Below are 21,702 nucleotides of genomic sequence, written 5' to 3'. Positions count from 1 at the left end.
GGTAATAAGTTAAGACTGCCATAAGACTGCCCTTCTTCCTCTTCCTATCCTGTACATTCTTTTGTTTCCTCTTCTTTCTGTATATTTGTTGATAAATCAATCTTTGTTCTTCCTATTTTCTGGTTTCCTCTTGTCCGATCGCATTCGTCTTTTCTCTCATTGGGTAAACGTGGCACGATTGGAACCGCTTATAATCGGGTTTAGTCATTGTTAACGGCCCGAGTCGCGGCTCGCTTCGCTCACTCACCCACCCACTCACCTGTCACCTCGGTGAGTGGATGCGGATGGTGCGAAGAGATTTTCCTCCTAACTATTCTTCTAAATGACATTAACACAGTTAAACTACCCGGGGTCTTGCCCTGCCAATCCATTGGCCATCATTACACTATGTGGTTCTAAAAACCAATTCCCATTGCCCATACTGTGGTGCTCTACCAATTTTGGGGTCTCCCTCCCCTCTCTGTGCCCTTGCACAATTTTGGGGCTGGGTCGTGTGGCTCTCCTAGCAGGTCCTACTTACCTGCGCACCTCCGCCACTGAACGTCGCCACCCGAGCTTGCCTAGCTCCTTCACTCTACCCTAACCTGGGGAAGGCCCTCCTGGCACTTACCCCCTCTATGCCCCCTCTGGCATTGGGCTACCCGGGTCCTCTCTTTAGGATCCTCGGGCCCCGCTGAACACGACTGAACTGAACACTAACTGGCTCCCAGAGCCTACCTGCGGCCTCACCTGGCCGACAGACTACCAGTGGCGGAGTGCTCCATAACCACACGTACTAACAGGCTCACACACCCAGCCATTCCACTTTACTCATGCACCCAACCAAAAACACTACTTTCCACTACCCGCACCACAGATGTCAATATCCAACCAATTTACCTACTCCCTCTACCTACTTATAAAATACCCTCCCCGGGTATTCGTGAAGGGGTCCATCCTTCCCCCATTCACTCCTTCGCACCATGCACTCCACTCCACTCATTCCACACTCCCACTCCACACTACTCACTCCACACCATTTATTCCACACAACCATTCTCCACTTGCACACCATGCAAGTCAATGCACTAAATACACATACACATGTGCTCAATACTCCATTCATACACTTTTACACACACACATCCTTCACAAGCATTGCCTCATTCGCTCAGATTTTCCCACGCTCCAATTCCTCATTTCAACATGCTCACCAGCAAGACTCTCATTCAATTCCTCATTTAATAAACTACACCACAAACACACTGCATCATTTAACTATCTCCTTCCCTCTAACTTGTGCTTTCCCTGTCATCCCTTATACTAAGCACTCCCTCGTCATTACCATCCATCTAATCTGACTACGTCCCCACTACTTGTACAATGTCACTACTTAACTCTCAAGTCACCTATTGTCATCTTTCTAAATTCCTAACATTATCCGAGCCCTTAGTGGTTAGGGTGCCGGCTTGGGATCCTAGGATCCTGGGATCCTGGGTTCGAATCCCGGTTGATCGCTGAATTAATGCCAGGGGGGTTGACTCAGCCTGTCATCCTTCAGAGGTCGGCAAATTGAGTACCAGTTCACCGGTAATTCCCTGTGTCACAAGAGGTGACCAACAGGGTTGGTGGCAGGAAGGGCATCCGTCCATAAAACATTGCTTCAAAAAGGGGACCACGGTGCCCAAAAAAGGCCAACCCCTGCTTTGCAGGGAAAAATGGCCTCGAAAGGTGGTTCATCCTAGCCCACCCTGGCTAGCTCTCGCCGCCAAACCCCATAAAACTATAGCTCCTTTGCCCCAAAAATAGTAATGTGACTGGTAAAACTACCATCCATCACTACTGCTACCATTTGTCCACTATACTTGAACCTCTCGGTGCGGGAATGCATTTTGACTGCTAGGCTTCGAAAAGCTGGCAATGCGTGCGGATGGTCTGTCGCCTGTTGATTGGGTCGGTCTGGTATTTTCGACTCTGGGGAGGAGGCATACTCGGGCCGAGGTTCCATGGTCCATCTCGGCACGGAGCCCTGCGGTCTCCGGCCCGATGACCCAACCTCACCCGGTAGGAACACCGCGCCCGCCAGGGGGCGAAGGTCAGACCTGGTCTTTCTCCCCCGGAATCGTGCCGGTCGCCGCTACACCGACCATACAGGGCGGGACCCGGCCCGAATCGTGCACGGCGCTCCATACAGGAGCGACGCGGCAACGATCCCCGCCGGCCCCCGCAGAACACAATGCGCACCACGCCCCGAGAGCTCGCGTCGGCTGTCGGTCAGCCTAACCGCTGCCCCGGGCAGCGTCGATGCTCGAATCGCATTTTCACATCCACACCTCGCGACCCGTTCTACACTCACACCTCGAGGCGTCTCCATACACTCCCTGCACTCTATTATTGCATTCTCTCTCCGTGCATACTCTCTCGTTCCACACTCAGTGCACACCACTCATGCACACTCATTCCTTCCACACACTCCATTACGCACTCCTCTCGCGCACTCTCCTCCGGTACGTACTCCGTACCACTCACGGGTGTGCACTCTTTTGCTGCACACCCACTCAGCGCACACCTACCCACGGGTGTGCAATCCCCTGTCGCACACCCAATCACGCGCTCCAGTGTGCATTCCCACACACTCTCTCCATCCATCTCACTCCCTGTATCACACCCACTCTTACACATACACTCCATTGTGCATTCTCCCTCACTTTCCACAACCAACTCTGGTGTTACACACCCGCGCTTCGGTGCACACCTTTTTCTTACACGCGCGCCTGCGCCATTCACCTTCACACAGCGCACCACGGACCTTCTACGAGCGCACGGGTGCTGCCGGGATCCCAAGCGCGCGAAAAATCCTCTCGCGCCAAACCTTTTCGTGCCATATACAGCCCGGCTTACCTTTGGGATCCTCCTCTCCTCACAAAGCTGCAAACTTTCATTGGGGTTAGGAAGTACGGCATCAGGATGCGAACACGGACTTTGCACATATTCCATCTTTTTCTTCAATTCATGTACTAACTCTGCCGTCTTTACCACCCCAATTCCCATTATGATTATGTCCTTTTCTTTTTCTGTCGCGATTTCTATTCCAGTCCACGTAACTATGCCTTGCTCAGCCTCGCTTTCCCCACGCTTCTCAAGTCGCGCTACCCTGTCGCATACCCGTGTGACTTTTCCACTTGACCTGCGGTCTATTTCCTTCTCAAATTATTTTATCTGGCCACCTATTCTGGTTCCAAACCCCATTAACCCGTCCTTCATTCCTTTCATTAGATTCTCCTGGGTGGCCATCCTGTTTTCCAACCCCGTTATCCCCTCGTTCATTTCTCTGGCTTGGCCACCCATGTCCTTCAATTGACCCCCTAATTTGCTCTCTAATCCCCCCAATTTACTTTCTAACCCCCTAATTTGACTTCCCAATTGCTCCCCCATTCTAGTTTCCAATTTATTTATGTTACCCCTTACTTCTTCCCTCATTTCCTTCATTTGGCCACTTTGCGCATCCATCGTTTTCCCCTGGACATCCATCCTCCCATTGATTTTATTGATGTTATGACTTAGTCCCCAAATTTCGTTCATTTGTTTGGTGGATTTGTCACTGAATTCTTTTATTCCCGCCATGAATTGCGCCATGTAGGCTTGCATGTCTACCACCCCCATTTGCGCAGCGGGCACGGCCCTCGCCGCCATGTGCGAGGCACCGCCATTTTGTGCGCCCGCAACCCCTACTGCTGCATCCTCTCCAATTGCATCCTCCATCTCCTCCAATTGTCCCACTTCTTCCCGGGGGTCCTGGGTTAACTCTAACCCCTCTTCATCTACCCCCACCGGCATCCGATCGCCTTGGCTATCCATGGCACGATTCAAATTTGGTTGTCTATGAAAATTTCGGCCGCTCGTAATTTTGACCAAATTTGTTCAGATATAAAAAATTTGGTTCGGGTCCCAAATCCCACTCCCCGACACTAATTGTTGCGGATCTCGGACGTCGGCTCCCTCCTTATCAAGGGGGGGTTAATCCCCTTGTCCTTTTATCTTGCCGACGCGAGTCCTGGAAGTTATAACGTCCTTCCTGGCGCGGCGTTAGGTAGGGTTTGTTAGGCCTAGGGGTTCACTACTACCTAATTACTAACGCCGACCGGAAACGAGGGAATAACTCCCGCTCGAACCACGGATAAGATGGAAAATGCCGAGCGGATAGCAATCTGCGATTCTGGCTGTTAACAAGGACTAGACCCGATTATAGCGGTTCCGATCGTGCCACGTTTACCCAATGGAGAAAAGACTAGGGCGATCGGATTAAGGAGAAACCAGAAAGAACAGAGCAGTTTATTAACAATTTACAGAAAGAAGAGGAAACGAAAGAAATGTACAAGATAAAAAGAGGAAGAAGAAGCACACAGGGCAGCCTTAAACAGTCTTATCTTACTCCCTGGACAAACGAGCCCGTCTCTCATACAGACACTCACACGGGGATTGTAGATGGTTGATAGTCACCAGCGCGTCCAGGCTCCAGCCCGGCTCCGATCCAGGCTCCGGTCCAGCGGACGAAACCCGGCAGGCAGCTCTTCAGTGTAACGCGAACGGACAATTATATCACGGGGGGAAGGCTGGTGTCCTGGCAACGTTCGTAATAGTTGCACACTCGTGCCAAACGCCCCCTCTCCAATGTCCTCCTTTGAAACGCAAATGCCAGCGAGCTCTCTTTGATCAAGCGCAGGTACCCACAAGTCCTCTTTAATGAGCGCCGCTGCATAAATCCTCTTTTAACGAGCGCCTTCCATCAAGTCCTTTTAGCACAAGCTTCCTACGAAGAGTCCTTCTCAATGCGCATTTCCAACCAGTCCCTGTAAAAGGGCTTTGTGCTCGCGCTTTTATAAGTCAACCAGCGATCGCTCCGCCAGCCCAAAAGCCACGCCTATCAGGCGACCTTACTTCAGCCCTGGTTGGCTGGTCATCGCTTACCGGCCTGGCCCTGACGGTGGGTTGACGTGGCCACACCTCCATTCTTGTGCTCCGCCTCCTTTCTCGGGCTTTACCTCGTGGCTTATGGCGGCGTTTGAACGAGCTTAAGCTCAAGGGCAGCGAACGCTGCTGCTGCTGGCCGAGGAGCATACCAAATTGGGAGGGCCATGGGGCACAGACAGGAGGGCGCGCTTAATGGCGTCGCTTGGAGAGGGAGGCTGTCAAAATGGACGAATGGGGCATACTCCTTATTTGATTGACACAACACAGATTCAACTATTGGAAACATGGCCTTATCTATAAAGAGCTATGGTGACCGACGTGTTGCTTGTGGCCTATCTATGGGGTGCTACCTTCAACCTTTAATGATGTGATATTTACAAGAGTGTGGGTTCTCAAAACCGCAAGTGTGTGTGTGTGTGTGTGTGTGTGTGTGTGTGTGTGTGTGTGTGTGTGTGTGTGTGTGTGTGTGTGTGTGTGTGTGTGTGTGTGTGTGTGTGTGTGTGTGTGTGTGTGTGTGTGTGTGTGTGTGTGTGTGTGTGTGTGTGTGTGTGTGTGTGTGTGTGTGTGTGTGTGTGTGTGTGTGTGTGTGTGTGTGTGTGTGTGTGTGTGTGTGTGTGTGTGTGTGTGTGTGTGTGTGTGTGTGTGTGTGTGTGTGTGTGTGTGTGTGTGTGTGTGTGTGTGTGTGTCGTTTATAATGATAGATGACAGCACTGAACTATGAAGGATTTATTTTCAGCCAATTGCTGCTCTGTCGATAAAAAGCAATTCAGAAAGGCAAAGCCGCACACTCTCAATGCAGCATCAATTAGAATTTTACTTAACCATTTAATCAAAGGCATTTTGGCCCTGCACCGATATGGACGTACATTCCACCTACACAAGCACTGCACAAAATGTGCCAATTACAATCACATTTTACAATTACTGCACAAAGGGTTTAAAAACCTGAAAGCACTGCACATCAGTAATAGACACAAGTGTCGTTTCATATAACTCAGCTGAAGTGTCACAAATAAAGTATTACGTCAATATAAAATAGAAAGGTCAATAAATATTAGTATTGTACAAGTCATTTTACACAGATTTCGTAAATGACTTGAGGCCATTATAAAATGATGAAATCCGGGAAAAAAAAATACAAAAAAACTCACACCTGGGAGGTGGAACAATAACGTCAAACAACAAATTACAATCGCTTTGAAAAACCTCAGAGTTTTCAAAGTGTCAGAAACATGAGCTACTGAGTGGCAGAATAGCTGGTCGTTGGTGTGTGCACAAGCTGCAAGGTAGACCAATAACTCAATTCCTTAATGTCTGCGCACCCAGGTCCATCACACATCAAGAAGACAACAGAGAAAAACGACTGTTCAATGAAAAGACAGCATAACTAGTCCCATGACATTCTGGATCATTACTATTAAGCAGTTTGAGTAAATAATAATAACAATAATGACTAATAATAATAATGATGATCATAATCACGTTTTACTGATCCCAATGCCTCTCGCTCATCACACTCCAGTTTCACAAACAACTTCCACAGAGCAACCCAAACAAACTACAAGGTGCGCCAAACTATCGAAACCGCGAGCATTTCTACGAGAAATGCAGGGATTGGGTGGGGAGGGGGCAGACCTGTTGGAGTCCTGAGAATGATGTCTGGTCGTGACACTGGCTAACACAATGGCTGCCGGTCCTTTTCCTCTTCCCAGTGGACGTTTCCGAGCACTGGGCAATCAGAGAACGCGCGGGGATTTGTCAATACGGCCATTGGAAAACAATAGGGGGGGATAATGCCAGCACAAGCATAGAGCTAGGGGGGGAGGTTCCTGGTGGATAGCGGCAAAGATTTTTCTCTGCAAAAATATTTAAAATAACAAATCAAATTTATTAAAAATTTTCCTTCCCCAAATGATAAACTCTTCCTTTTTAAATTGTGTTGCTTTGAGTTTCACAGAGTTACAAAGAAAGGCCAAAATCGGCAGTTTTTATTGAACTGCCCCTGTGGGATTTGGGAAACAAGTGCCAGCAAGATTCATCTCGACCAATGGCTCGGAGAAATCAAATAGCGAGTGATTAATGGTTGTAAGAAAGGTTACGACGATTGGATTGCAAAGCCTGCTTTAAAAAATATAAATGTATCAAAGATGCATTCATTGCAATTTAGCCTTCAACAGAAATCAAAACGTCGGCAGGGAAGAGGAAATTCTCTCTCAAGAACTATGTATGGGTATAAATTTGAACATCCTCCAGGGACACAGACCACAAGCAGAGGCATTATTTTGAAGCCAATCGGAAATAACTGAGATGCTCAAGCCCTAGCTGACAAGTGGACACATCCCCGCGGCGACATTTGTGAACTTTACTCTCTCGTGCTGCCAAAAGGAAGAAAATAAATAAATAAATTAATACTTTCATTTCCAATGAAGTACCACAGAGAGCATTAAGCATGCACAACCCTCTGGCCTGTAAACGAGATCCAAGCAGCACGCTTGCAAACCTGCAAACCTTTCTTACAACCACGGACAGACAGCAAGCGGCCTTTCTTACACCACCCCCCCCCCCCCCACCCTCAATCCTCGTACTCTGCTGCAGGCAACTTGCGTGTCAAGCAGTAGCACAAAGATTGCACCTGCAGCACGTCAGTAAGCCAATCACGGCTTGGTCCACATGCATGCATTCAATATATAAGCTAGCCTCAAAGTCCCAAATCAAACTTGCAGCGCGTGATTTTGCTCAAACACAGAAACAGCAGGGAGAGTGGAGGGTGGCAGGGAGTGTGTTGCGGTACCTTATTACAATGGCGGCCAATGCCCATGAGAAAGTTATCCGGCTTGATGTCTCTATGGATGAAATTCTTGTTGTGCACGTACTCAATCCTGCTGATCATCTGCAAAACAAGAAAATATGCACTTGGAAAGCCGACATACACTTTCAAAATGATCATGTCTCACACCCGGCTATACCTCTGTTTCGAGCTTGATAACCTCCATGCCAAACAAAGATTTACTCTGACTGACAGACGTGTTGCAATAATAACTTGTTTTCGACGAAATGAACAGCATTCCCAAGGAATTTGTAGTCATACAGTCACAAGCATTTAGAGCCCCAATCTCATTATAAAGCTCATGCCATTGATTAAAAGTTCTATATTTTGTCCTGTTCGGCATACCCAACTGCTCGAGTTCCAAGCTGCCTTCTTCTGTAATGAACAAGCCATCATGTATTTAATTTGCAAAATGCCTGACATAAAAAATGTGTGTGTCAGAGCGAGCAAGTACGCTTGTGCGTGAGTGAGAGCGAGCTAGCATGTACGCCTGCGTGAGTGAGAGCGAGCAATCGAGCATGTCAGCATTTGAGTGTGAGCATCTCATCGTGTGAGTGAGAGCATGTGTGCGAGTGCGAGCGAATGCGAGCAAGTATGTGAGGGAGTGTAAGCAAGGAATGTATGCGTGTGAGGGTGCAAGTGTGAGTGAGGTTGTATGCATGTGAGTGAGCGAGTGTGAGTGAGCGAGTGTGAGTGAGAGAGAAAGTGCGTGAGTGACAGCGAGTGTGTACGAGTGTCAGTGAGAGCTAGTGTGTACATGTGTCAGTGAGAGCTAGTGTGTACACGTGAGCAACTGTGTGTGAGTAAACGTGAGCGTTTTAGTGAATGTGCGCGAATGTGTATGTGTGTGAGTGAGTGCAAGCAAGCATGTGAGTGTGACAGTGAGCATGTGATTGAGTGTGAGAGCGAGTGTGTATGAGTGACAGTGACAGTGAGTGTGTATGCATGAATGAGTGTGTGTGAGTGAGAGTGTGTGTACATGTGAGAGTGAGTGTGAGAGCAAGCGTGTACACGTGACAGCGAAAGGGAGTGTGTACACGTGAGTGAGTGAGTGCGAGTGCGAGCAAGCCTGTACATGTTCGAGTGAGTAGGTGCATGTACACGTTTGAGTGAGTAGGTGCATGTACGCGTGAGTGAGTGCGAGCATGTACGTGTGAGTGAGTGCGAGTATGTACGCGTGAGTGAGTGCGAGTATGTATGCGTGAGTGCGAGCAGGTACACGCGTGAGTGAGTGAGAGCATGTACACGCGTGAGTGAGTGCAAGTGAGTGCGAGTACGCATGGAAGTGAGAGCAAGCATTTTAGTGAGTGTGAGTGTGTACGCATTTGAGTGAGTGCAAGCGAGCAGGGCGTGCATGTACATGCATGAGTGAACAGGCAAGCGAGTGCGAGTGTGCGAGTGAGAAAGTGTGTGCACATACACATGTTGGCATATGCACAAGAGAGTGTGACTGAATGAACGTATCCATGCTTGTTAATCATAAAAGAACTGGGTGTTTATCATAAAATTACTCCAAAGGAAACACACAAGTCAGTGGACACTGAAGTCGTTTCATTTGAACACAATTTGAGAGCAAGTTCTTTTTTTCCCAGTGGCTGCAGATTTTCCAGCTGAAAGGTTTGTAAACATACAAAGCATGGATACATTTTGCTGGGTACAACAAATGAACAACTGAAATTTCCCGGCACATCACCTCAGCAGGTTTGCATCGATGCCAACACGATCCAAATGTGATTGAAATCTTGAATTTTGGCCAAAATGTCAAAGGAAATATCACAAACTGAAAAGGGGTCGATGCGAAGGGAAAGAGACCCATACATGTTACTACTACAATAAATTCACGACAGACCTGGTCAGCTAGCATGAGAACGGTCTTCATTGTGAAGCGACGGGAACAGAAGTTGAAAAGGTCCTCCAAGCTGGGACCAAGGAGGTCCATTACGAGAACATTGTAATCCTTTTCTTGTCCATACCACCTGCAAAGGTCAGTCCATCGTGAAGACGTGCCTCATATGTGCAACTTGGGAGGATGAAGGTAAATGAGCTTTGTGGGGTCCTGATTGGTGGGGCACAAGGATAACGTGAAAAAGAGTGCACCAAGGTTTCTTACCGTATGTGGGGAATTCCAACACCCCCCTGGAGGATTTTGTACAACTTGCTCTCATATAATAGCTGTGGATGTCGGGCCTTCTGCGATTCAAGCTTCACGGCCACCTCCTGCCGAGTACAAACACGGACAAAGGTGGCAGTGTCAGAACAATGTCATCTCCAGGATTTGGGAGAATAGGTATGGGAAGAAGCTGCTGTGCAAGGAAACAAAAAAGGGGAAGCGATATTTTCCCCAAGAGGTTCTGCCCTCCACCCATGTACTGTCACGCTTCACGTTGTATTGCACATTAATACAAATTCCTACAACTTCCCATTTGGGTGGATGAGTGGCCACATATGTATTTTTATGGCGTGGCCCGTAGGACAAAGCTGTCCAGAACATTCTTTGTTTGTCTGTATGTCCGTATGTACGTCTCCCACAAACATACAGCAATCAGAGTTGAGGATCTGGTCACATGACAGGGGTGATGTGACGTGATTAAGACTGATGTCATTACAGCATACGATGGCTAACTCCACACCACCATTTTGATTTATATGCTGTTCAGGCCGAACATGTGGTCGAACCTGTCATATATCACAATCGCCATTCTCTACCTTTACATTTTTCTTGCAGTGAATGATCGTTTTTAAGGCAATTTTCCCCACTAGAGCGGGGGTTAGCCTTGCGGGCCCCATGACGATCATGGTTCCCTGTTTTGAGGCAATGTTTTTATGGCCGGATGCCCTTCCTGACGCCAACCCTTGGTCGCCTCTTACGATGCGCAGGGATACGGTGTACCTATTCTAAATCGGGGTACTCACCGTGATCATTCATCCCAGCAAGCTGGTACTCAGTTTGCCGACTCAGTTTGCCGAAGGATGACAGGCTGAGTCAACCCCCCTGGCGTTAATTCAGCGATCGACCGGGATTCGAACCCAGGATCCAAGGATCCCAAGCCGGCACCCTAACCGCTAAGCCAACACCAGGCACCAGGCTTTCTATTTCAGTGAGAAACACAAACAAACCGATTGTTAAAATGATCATCAAATATCAAAACCATCGGTTTTTACGGGTCTTCCAACGACACTTGATCAGAGTTGTGATGGCAATGTACAATAGAGCGCGCACAGCTGTAAGGACGAAGGACGGGAACAGTGGTGAGTTTGAGGTGAAGGTGGGAGTGCATCAGGGGTCAGTACTAAGTCCACTACTATTTGTAGCTGTGATGGAGGTGCTGGCTCAGACCGTAAAGGAGGGTTTACCGTGGGAGTTGTTGTAAGCAGATGATCTGGTGTTGATTGCGGAAAGTATGGATGGACTGAAGGAAAAGATGAACAAGTGGAAGGAAAGTATGGAGACAAAAGGTATGAAGGTGAATATAGGAAAGATGAAGCTGATGGCAAGTGGTAAAGCATGTGGTGAGGTGGAAAGAACTGGGAAGTGGCCATGTGCTGTGTGCAGGAAGGGTGTCGGAGTGAACTCCATTCAATGTACAATGTGCGCTGAGTGGGTTCATCAAAAATGTAGTGGTCTGAGAGGGTCATTAACCAGTGTGGCAGCTACATTCAAATGTAAGGTGTGCACAGAGGGAGCTGCAGATGGAGGAAATGTTGAGTTGGATCTTGGAGACGGCGTGAAGCTGGAAGGTGTGAAAACATTTTGCTATCTCGGAGACATGCTGAATGGAGAAGGTGGATCAGACTCGGCAACGGTTGCTCAAGTGAGATGTGCATGGAAGAAGTTTCGGGAACTGAGTGGCGTGCTGATGAGGAGGGGAGTGTCGTTGAAGCTGAAGGGAAAGGTGTATGCTGCATGTGTGAGAAGTGTTACGATTTATGGGAGCGAGACATGGGTCATGAATGGAGAGCAGCAACGAAGGCTGGAAAGGGTGGAAATTCGAATGGTTCGGTGGATGTGCGGAGTGTCCCTGAGAGAGAGGAAGACAAATGATGAATTGCGAAAGATGCTGGGAATAGAGCCTGTGATTGATGCTGTGAAGAGGAACAGGTTTTTTTTTTTGTTTGTTTGTTTGTTTGTTTTTGTATACTGAATCGAGGCTTGTAAAAGAGCTAACATTTATTTCACAAACAAATCAACTAGACAAACAACAACAACAACATGCATTTTAAGGCCCTGTTCCCTGCTAGAGCGGGGGTTAGCCTTGCGGTCCCCATGACAATCTTCTCCATTTTGCCCTATTTTCTGCATCTCTCCTTGTTAACCCCCTTGCCCGCATTTCTTCTTCCACCATCTTTAGCCAAGTCTTTCTCGGTCTTCCCCGTCCTCTACTTCCTTCTACATTAACTTCCATCACTCTTCTCAACCAGTCACTTTCATCCTTCCTCAATACATGACCAAACCATCTCAACCTGTTCCTCTTCACAGCATCAATCACAGGCAATATTCCCATCATCTTTCGCAATTCATAATTTGTCTTCCTCTCTCTCAACGATACTCCGCACATCCATCGAACCATTCGCATTTCCACCCTTTCCAGCCTTTGTTGCTGCTCTACTTTCATTACCCATGTCTCGCTCCCATAAATCATAACACTTCTCACACATGCAGCATACACCTTTCCCTTCAGCTTCAGCGACACTCTCCTCCTCATCAGCACGCCACTCAGTTCCCGAAACTTCTTCCATGCACATCTCACTCGAGCAACCGTTGCCGAGTCTGATCCACCTTCTCCATTCAGCATGTCTCCGAGGTAGCAAAATGTTTTCACACCTTCCAGCTTCACGCCGTCTCCAAGATCCAACTCAACATTTCCTCCATCTGCAGCTCCCTCTGTGCACACCTTACATTTGAATGTAGCTGCCACACTGGTTAATGACCCTCTCAGACCACTACATTTTTGATGAACCCACTCAGCACACATTGTACATTGAATGGAGTTCACTCCGACACCCTTCCTGCACACAGCACACGGCCACTTCCCAGTTCTTTCCACCTCACCACATGCTTTACCACTTGCCATCACCTTTGTCTTTCCGATATTCACCTTCAGACCCTTTGTCTCCATACATTCCTTCCACTTGTTCATCTTTTCCTTCAGTCCATCCATACTTTCCGCAATCAACACCAGATCATCTGCATACAACAACTCCCACGGTAAACCCTCCTTTACGGTCTGAGCCAGCACCTCCATCACAGCTACAAATAGTAGTGGACTTAGTACCGACCCCTGATGCACTCCCACCTTCACCTCAAACTCACCACTGTTCCCGTCCTTCGTCCTTACAGCTGTGCGTGCTCTTTTGTACATTGCCATCACTACTCTGATCAACCATTCCTCCACTCCTAACTTCCTCAATGCCCATGTCAATACTTTGCGTGGAACCCTATCGAATGCTTTCTCCAGATCAACAAACCCAAAAAACAACTTCTTCCTCTTATCCATGTACTTCTCCTGCAACTGCCTCACAATGAAAAGCGCATCTGTCGTTCCTCTTCCTGGCATAAATCCAAACTGCATTTCGTCGATCTTCACTTTCTTCCTTATCCTCCTCTCCAACACCCTTTCCAATACCTTCATTCCATGCTCCAATAACTTTATCGCTCGGTACGAGCCACACTCCAGAGGGTCACCTTTCCCCTTGTATAGAGGGACGAGGGTACTCAGTTCCCAATCCACTGGAATGCGGCCTTCTTTCACCACCAGATTACAGATCTCTGTCATTCTCTTCACACCCCAACTTCCTGCTGCCTTCAACATATCTCCCACAACTCCCGTCGGCCCTCCCGCTTTTCCACTCTTCATTGCTTTTATCGCTTCCTCAACTTCCTTCTCAGTTATCTTCTCTGCCGGTCCTAAAACTGGGTTACTCTCTATGTTGCCATCCCATTCATTCTCTGTATTCAACAGCATTTCCATATATCTTTTCCATCTTCCTTTAATTCCATCTGGGTCGACAACGATTTGTCCCACTTCATCCTTCAAGCAACTCACCCCCATCACATCACACCTCTCTTTCGCTATGTGCTTTGCAATCCTGAATACTGCTTTCTGACCCTCTTCCGAATCCAAGTGTTCTCCGAACATTTTCCTACATGCCTCCTGCGCCTTTGCTACCTCTTTCTTTGCAGCCTTCCTGGCTGCCTTATAACTTTCATGCTCTGCTGTTTCTGCTCCCGTACCCTTCACCTTCTGCCACTCTTTGAACTTCTTCCTCTTCTCGTCAATCCTCTTTCCAACCTCAACATCCCACCACCATGTTTCCGAGTGCCTCGGTGGTCCTTTTGTCCATCCACATACCTCACCAACGGCTCCCAACAGACTAGCTTTCATTGACATCCAACCACTTTCAAGCTCAACCACATCATCCTCTACCCTACTCAGCCTCTCTTTTAATGCCTCCCTTACTGTCACCTCTTTCAACCTCCACACCTTCATTCTCGGTTGGTACTTCACCCGCCGAGCTCTCCTCGCACCTTTCACCCTCATGTCGCAGACAACCAAGTGGTGCTGTGAAACAGCCTCCTCCCCCGGGATCACCTTTGTGTCCCGGAGGTGCCCCCTATCTCGCCGACGCACCATCAGGTAGTCAACGGTTGTCGTCGACCCACCTGACGTGTATGTAACAAGCTTATTGTCCTCTTTCTGGAACTGAGTATTACAAATCAACAAATCAGCTCTATCAGCAAACTCCAAAATCCTTTCACCTTCTCCATTTCTCACACCATATCCGTCACCCCCATGAACTCCCTCAAAACCATCCATACTCCTTCCCACATGTCCATTCAGGTCTCCTCCCACCACAACAACTTCCTCATCTTTCACATTTTCCATCAGCTTCTCTATCGCACACCAGAACTTGTCCTTCTCTTCATCGCTTCGACCAACCTGCGGAGCATATCCCGAGATGACGTTCACCAAGAGCTTTCCAATCATCATTTTCACCATCATCAACCTATCACTCACTCTAGTCACACTCACCACACTGTCTACAAACTCCTCAGAAAACAGGACACCAACACCATTCACGCCCTCCGGGCACCCTTGCCACACAAACTTGTATTTCTGTCCCTGCCTACCCTTCACCATTCTCACACCACTTCCCTTCCATCTCGTCTCTTGCACACAACATATGTCCACTCTTCTTCTGACCAATACTTCCACCACTTCTCCTGATCTCCCTGTCATTGTCCCCACATTCCATGTACCAAACCTCAGAAACCGATCTCCACTTTGGGCTGCACCCTGCCCATATGTAGTTGTAATTGTCATGGTTCTCTTTTTGAGGCAATGTTTTTATGGCCGGATGCCCTTCCTGACGCCAACCCTCTTAGTCGTCTCTTACGACACGCAGGGATACGGTGTACCTATTCTGACCAGGGTACACACTGGGAAACGTTTAAAACATGTAAATTCTGGGGGGAGGGGGGGGGCGTCAGCATCACGGCTGCGGTTTAAACATATTCCAACAATATCCAAACAGAACGATGAAAAAAAACAATCCGGGAAAAGTCTCCAAGCCAGAACGTGGATTTGAGAAAGAAGGAGCAGAGGCGGAAGAAAACGAGATACCGGGGGCGGGACCCAAGCCGAGACGAGGAGAGCGAACAAGCACGTGTCCGGGAGGAGAGAAAGAATCAATATAGAATTCTTTGTCTCAGGAGGTGAGGTGGGGGGGAGAAAACAAAATAAAAGAAACAAGCAATACAGCGAAGGAAATAACCCAAACCGACAAAACACCGACGGGGGGAGGGAAGCCCCAAGTCACCAGGCCGCGCACGAGGTACGACCCAGAAAACGATTAACTACACACAAGTTTGCACGAACCACAAACCAACACCAACTAGAAACACACAATAACACGTACACAGCAAAATAACCAGTGGAAATTTGACAAAGACAAGAACGGGAAAACACTCAAACTTCGATGCCGTGGAGAGCTCGAAGCACGCCTCACTTTGGATTTGAAAATCAACGAGACAAACGAAATATACAAAAAGAGGGAGCGGAAGACAAGATGGGGAGAGAAGGGGAAGCACACAACTACAACATTTGAGAGCAGGGAGAAGTGTGGGAGGGAGAGGGCTTGGGGGCAGGAGGCGTGGGAAGGGGAGGGGGGGGTGGGGGGGGGGAAGAGGTATAAAACACAAGGGGACCGAAATTAGCGGGGGTAGAAAAGATCAAGGTTTTGGATGGGGGAGGATAAGAGATGGTGGTGAACAGCTGTTTTAAAGACCTGGAGGGTGGAGTGGGATTGAAGAGAGTGAGGGAGTTTGTTCCAGAGGTGGGAGAAAAGAGGAATGAAGGAGTGAAGGTGAGCAGAAAGTCTTGATTTTGGCAGTTTAACCATAAGAGGGTTGCAGGCAGATCTTGTGCGACCTGTAGGAATATTTGGGGGACAGAGCCCAGAGAGGGCTGGGGGGGGCAAGGCCAGAGAGGAGTCGGTAGAAGACGGAAAGACCACCAACCTGCCTGCGGTGAGTGAGTGAAAGGCCCTTGGAGTTAGCTTCATCGCGGGAGATTCCAATGATTCTGAACGCTTTGGTTTCAACAGCGTGAAGACGGGCTAGGTGTGAGGCAGGAGCACCAGACCCGAGGGGAGAGCAGTATTCCATAGAGCTGCGGATGAAAGCCTTGTATGTGGTGAGGAGCTCAGGTGTGCCAAGGAAGGACTTCGCACGACGGAGGATGCCCAGTCGGCGACTGGCTTTGGAGGCCCGATTTCAAATGTGGTTTTCCCAGGAAAGATCATGGCAAATAGTGAGACCCAAAAGCTTGAGTGACAGAACTTCTTGGAGAGGATTATTCAGAAAGTGGATGCGAGGGTTTTCCAGTCGGTCTTTTCGGAGAGACATCGTAAGAGTGTGAGATTTATCAGGATTGAAAGACATAAAGACATATCAGGATTGAAAGACAGGTTGAGATGGTTTGGTCATGTGTTGAGGAAGGATGAAAGTGACTGGTTGAGAAGAGTGATGGAAATAAATGTAGAAGGAAGTAAAGGACGGGGAAGACCGAGAAAGACTTGGCTAAAGACGGTGGAAGAAGACATGCGGGCAAGGGGGTTAACAAGGAGAGATGCAGAAAATAGGGCAAAATGGAGAAGATTGTCATGGGAACCGCAAGGCTAACCCCCGCTCTAGCAGGGAAAATGGCCTTAAAATGCATGTTGTTGTTGTTGTTGTTTGTTCCAACGACACAGTATGTCTAGGCCTCAGGCTTCATGCCTCACCTTCAGGCCGCTTCAGACAAATTAGCCTTGGTTTATTAATACAGTAACATTTTTTTTGTAATAATAATAATATTAATAATAGTGTTAGTAATACTAATATAGTAAATATAATCATATCACTGCATCCCTTTGTCATGACTGCAAACCTACTGGATTGAAGTGGTGTTTGGTTGGTTCATTGTTGACTCGAAACATACAGAATAATTAAACCAGTGTCTCAATTAAATCTCTTCGCCGTAAAACACCTCATTCCGTAACACACACAGTGGTGTGTGTCGGGATGGTGCTGAGGTCACTTTGATCGTGTTGACTAACTGAACAACATAGAATAAACCAGGGTCTCAATGCAATTTCTTCACTTCCACTGTGACAGACAGCTTAGAGACTTACAGAACTTCAAAAAATAATTTAATACTTACATTATTTACTAACTGGTATCTCCAACCAGGTCATACTATCCTCTTCAAATAAGGGACAAAACAAGCCCTGCTCGGCCTGTTAGACTTTGTCTTGTTTAAAAAAAAAAATCAAAGCCACTCCACATGGTAGAACACAACAATCTTCGCCAGTCAACCGAGACCATGTGAACGAGAACCTTAACATCTCAAAACCCAGCCACACTCACTGCCTCTTGGTTCTACATTGATGTGACAAAGCCTCTCAAATTGGAGGTGAAGGGTTATTTAATTTTTGATAATTATATAGAAGGTCATCTGACAATGATGTAATGAGCAAAGTACTTGACACTTTTTCGTACAGTAAAATAATATTAATACTGTACTTCTCTGAGGTCAAAAATGAGAGATCATCTCAAAGTTTGCATGATGTGACCAGATACCATCATTTCCCGAAAGGGGAAGAAGAGCCGGCCTGGCAGGATAGCAAGGAGGTCTGTGCACTCACCTTGGAGCTGTGCAGTCTGGGTTTGAATGTCAACACAGCTATAAACCGTCATTGTGATGTTTCACATGCAGGGGAATGATATGTGCACTTTCCCTCAAATGGACACAGGCTGGGTGTATTGTCTGCTGGCATTTGCTAGTGGACATTCCCATGATGTCCTTTTCAAAGAGTATGCGAGTTATCTCCAGCACCCTGACCAAATTAAGAATTCCTTCCCTGACCGACTGCTGGGAGGTAACGGAAAATCACCCAGCACAACCAAACAACCTGGTGTAACCCTTGCACAGGAACGGTCCATCGACACTCTGCAAAGAATATGGCAATGACGACGACGACGACGACGATGACGATGACGATGACCAAAAGCTACCAAAGCAGTTATTTGTGGAAAAAGAATAAGCCAACTTACTTTTCCATTTCCTTCCTAAAGACAGTTACTATAGCAATGGCATTTTAACATTATATGATGCAGGCATGTTGTGCACATGCCAATCCATGTGTAATCAATCAACAAAAACAATGACCCTCTCCAAATTCAATGACATTTGGTTCGCTTGGAAAAATCCAAAAAATATTCTGACCCTAAATTTCAAGCCATCAAGTCAAACTGCTGAGCTCGTTCTTTCACTGCATCGTTGCGGACGGGTCAGTGGTCTGTCTTCTGCCGCCTCCAATTCCTCTGTATTCTGTATATTGTTGTGGATTTGAGAATTGTGTTGTGTTTTTTCTTATCGTTGTAAGTGTAATGAAGCTTGTTGTAAATATCACCCTCCAGTTTGTGGATAAAGGTCAAAGGTCGTCCCTTAGTTATTCCATATACAACCACATAGCAAATCATAGATTTCCTTTTTTAGTAGTTATCTCCTTGACACTGCATTGTTGCAGTGTTGTTGCAGTTGACACTGCATTGCATCAAATTGGAACAAGGTAGAATCCCTTTTCAAATTCCCCAAAGCCTAAATTTCCAACCGCATTCCCCTTTTTGTCAGCCATTGCCAACTGCATTGGGCGGTTTTCTGCATTCGCCGCTGCTGCTTTGGGACCGTGTTTTTCGCTGCAAGACTCCATTGAGCATGGTCATCTCGGAGCAGAAGGTGGGAGGAGTCAGCCCAGCGCCAGGAACAAGGCGTGGCCTTGCCAACGCCTCCTCTAGGGGCGGGATCGGTGAGCCCTCGCGACCAATGAAGGCCGAGGCGAGCTCACCGATGGGCGTGTCCTGGAGGCCGGCGGCTTGATCGCCCCAGGCGCGATAAAAGCGCGCACGCAAGCCTTTTGAGGGAGTCGGCAGATGCGTGAGAGAGTTGGCAGTGCACCGAAGCCCAGTCGAGTCCAGTCCAGTTGAGGAGAAGCGGAGAGTCCAGAGGAGCGGTTGACCAAGGAAGCCCCCACAGCAGATGAGTGAGGAGTCCACCGCCACTGAATCCACTGCAGCTGGGTGGGGTTGAGGTTCTAACGGCAGTTCGACCCGCGGCCGCGAAGCAACGCCGCCGGACGAACGAGAGTGTGGAGAGTCGGCGGCTGCTCCCTCCCGGCCCGATCGTCCTCTGGTCCGAGCTGAACCTTCCCTCCTTTCCAGCCACTCGTGCCTGCCTTCATTGCCCGTTCGTGAGAGTCTGTCTTTGTTTGTTCTGTCTGGGGTTTGTAAGTAAGACTGCCATAGGTAAGCTAGCGTTGCACTGTGTCCTTCTGGTCCATCCCTCTTTCTGTAATTATTTTCTTATTCTTCCTTGGTTTCTTTGCTTGTGTAAATAGTAGTAATAAATTATATTTGTTCTTCCTACTTTTGCCTTCTTCTTCTTCACATCCGTTTGTCTTTGAGGCTTCCACATTGAACACCGTGGCACGATTTGGCCAACGTTCAAGGATCGGGTTAGTTCCTTGTTAATAGTTCGTGCCGCGGTTGCTAAAACCGCTCGGCAATTAACATCTGTCCGCGGTACGAACGGGGCTGTGCACCTGCCTTTCCGGAGGTAGCTGTGCAGCGTCAGGGACCCCGTCGGTCAGTCAAAGACGAGGGGATTAATCCCCCCTCGGTAAGGGGAACAGAGGCCGACGTTGGGTTCCGTAACATTTGGTGTCGGGAGCGAGATTCGGACCTGAAGCGCGAATAGCGCGCTCAAAATTTCGAGTGGCCCAAAATTTTATTTTATAAGATCCTAAATTTAAAATCGTGCCATGGATGGTCAAGGCGATCGGATGCCGGTGGGGGAATTAGAGGGGTTAGGGACAACCCAGTACCACAGGGAGGAAATGGAGGAGGAGAGCAATGGTGATGTGGTAGCAGGGGTATCAGGTGCACAAGATGGCGCCCTCGCGCACGTGGTTGGAGAGGCACAAAACGGCGGCGCCGCGGGGGTCGAACCCGTGGTGGCGGCTGGGGCCGCTGTGCCAATCGGGTTTGATTTTAGGTTATTCCTGACCCAAATGGATGCAAAAATGGATAGAATGAGGGACGAAGCGAGGGGTACCAGCGAACAGTTGGGAAATAAATTTGAGGGATTAGAAAATCAAATCGGGGGGTTAGACAATAAATTTGAGGGGTTAGACAATAAATTTATGGGGTTAGACAATAAATTTTAGGGGTTGGACAACGGGATAAAAGGGGTGAAGAATGGGTTAACGGGGCTAGAAGACAAGATGGAAGACAAATTCCGGGAAATAGGGGAGCAATCCGCCCGGGAAATCAAACAGATGGGGAACCAGATAGAGGAGGTGAAAATCGGGTTGGAATGTAAACTGGATGCTCAGAGGAATGAATTGGAACAGATGAGGGCGGCATCTACTAAAGAGATGGGAGAAATGGGGGAGGAGATAAGACGAGGTGTGGGCGAGGAGGTCTCGGGGGTACGCGAGGAGGTAAAGCGAGGTGAGGAGCATATGGAGAAAGAGGTGAGAACTAGTACGGCTAGGTTACAGGGGGGAATAGAAGATCTAACGAGGGGAGTGGAACAGCTGACGGTGGGACAGAGGGAATTAGTGGATCAAGTGGAGAAGAACACTGCAATAATCGGGGGGTTAAAGGCGACGCAGAAAGACATCAAGAAGGAACTTATAGCGACAAAGAGGGAATGTCAGATGGTACAAGAGGGATTGACAAAGCGTTTGGACAGGGTGACAGAGGCAATGGAGACGAAGGACCGGGAGGTGAGGACGCATATAGAAACGGTCAAGGTGGCCTTAGAGGACGAAATTGAGGAGACGCACCAGGAAATAAAAGAGGTGAAGCAAAAATTAGAGAATGTGGAAGAGGGGGTGAGTGAAATTAAGAAAAGACTGAGGGAAACTAAGAGGGAGATAAAGGAGGAAGTGATGGAATATGTGCAAGGTCGGTGCTCAAATCGTGATGGTGTCCTTGCTAACCAAATAAAGAGTTTGCAGGTGGCGGAGGAGGAACGGAGACGAGGTGCCAGGGTGAGTGGCGATATACTCGGAAATGTATATGGTGTGAGGGGCGATTCAGTCGGCTTGGGGGTTGGTTTGGACCCGGGGGTTCGTGAGAGGCCGCTGGTGAAGTGTGCGACAGGTACAGAGTGTGAAGGAGGAGGTGTGCGAGGAGGTCCGACTATGGGGTGTGTGAGGAAAAAGTGCGCGCCGAGGAGTGAATGTGCTGTCGAGAGCGAGTTGGTCGTAGCGCATGTGCGAGGGGCACATGGAAGCGCGTAGTGGGGAGTGTTACAGGAGATGTAACGGAAGAATGCACACCTGTGGTGAGTGTAACAGATGACGTAACGGGAGTGTGT

General features: G+C 48.2%; 2 protein-coding genes across 5 annotated transcripts in view; both read right to left on the bottom strand.

Moving 5' to 3' along the window:
- Positions 1–21,702, bottom strand: part of SLC49A3 (solute carrier family 49 member 3) — a 234,996-nt gene that overhangs the window by 83,725 nt on the left and 129,569 nt on the right. The gene's annotated exons all lie outside the window — the stretch shown is intronic.
- LOC137420564 (casein kinase I) overlaps positions 1–21,702 on the bottom strand; it is a 162,593-nt gene that overhangs the window by 94,058 nt on the left and 46,833 nt on the right. For 2 of the 4 annotated variants that reach the window (XM_068105722.2, XM_068105723.2), the window contains exons 2-5: positions 9,888–9,994; positions 9,627–9,753; positions 7,742–7,840; positions 6,586–6,678 (exon numbers count right to left, since the gene is read on the bottom strand). In XM_068105722.2, the coding sequence (XP_067961823.1) occupies positions 6,586–6,678; positions 7,742–7,840; positions 9,627–9,753; positions 9,888–9,994 (426 nt within the window). The remainder of the gene's footprint in view (positions 1–6,585; positions 6,679–7,741; positions 7,841–9,626; positions 9,754–9,887; positions 9,995–21,702) is intronic. The other 2 variants (XM_078772544.1, XM_068105724.2) reach the window with 1 other exon arrangement.

The sequence above is a fragment of the Myxine glutinosa genome, chromosome 2, assembly GCF_964187855.1.
Source record: "Myxine glutinosa chromosome 2, kmMyxGlut1.1, whole genome shotgun sequence".
NCBI classification, from domain to species: Eukaryota; Metazoa; Chordata; class Myxini; order Myxiniformes; family Myxinidae; genus Myxine; species Myxine glutinosa.
The sequence above is the reverse complement of the archived record's forward strand: the minus strand, read 5'-3'. Positions and strand labels throughout refer to the sequence as shown.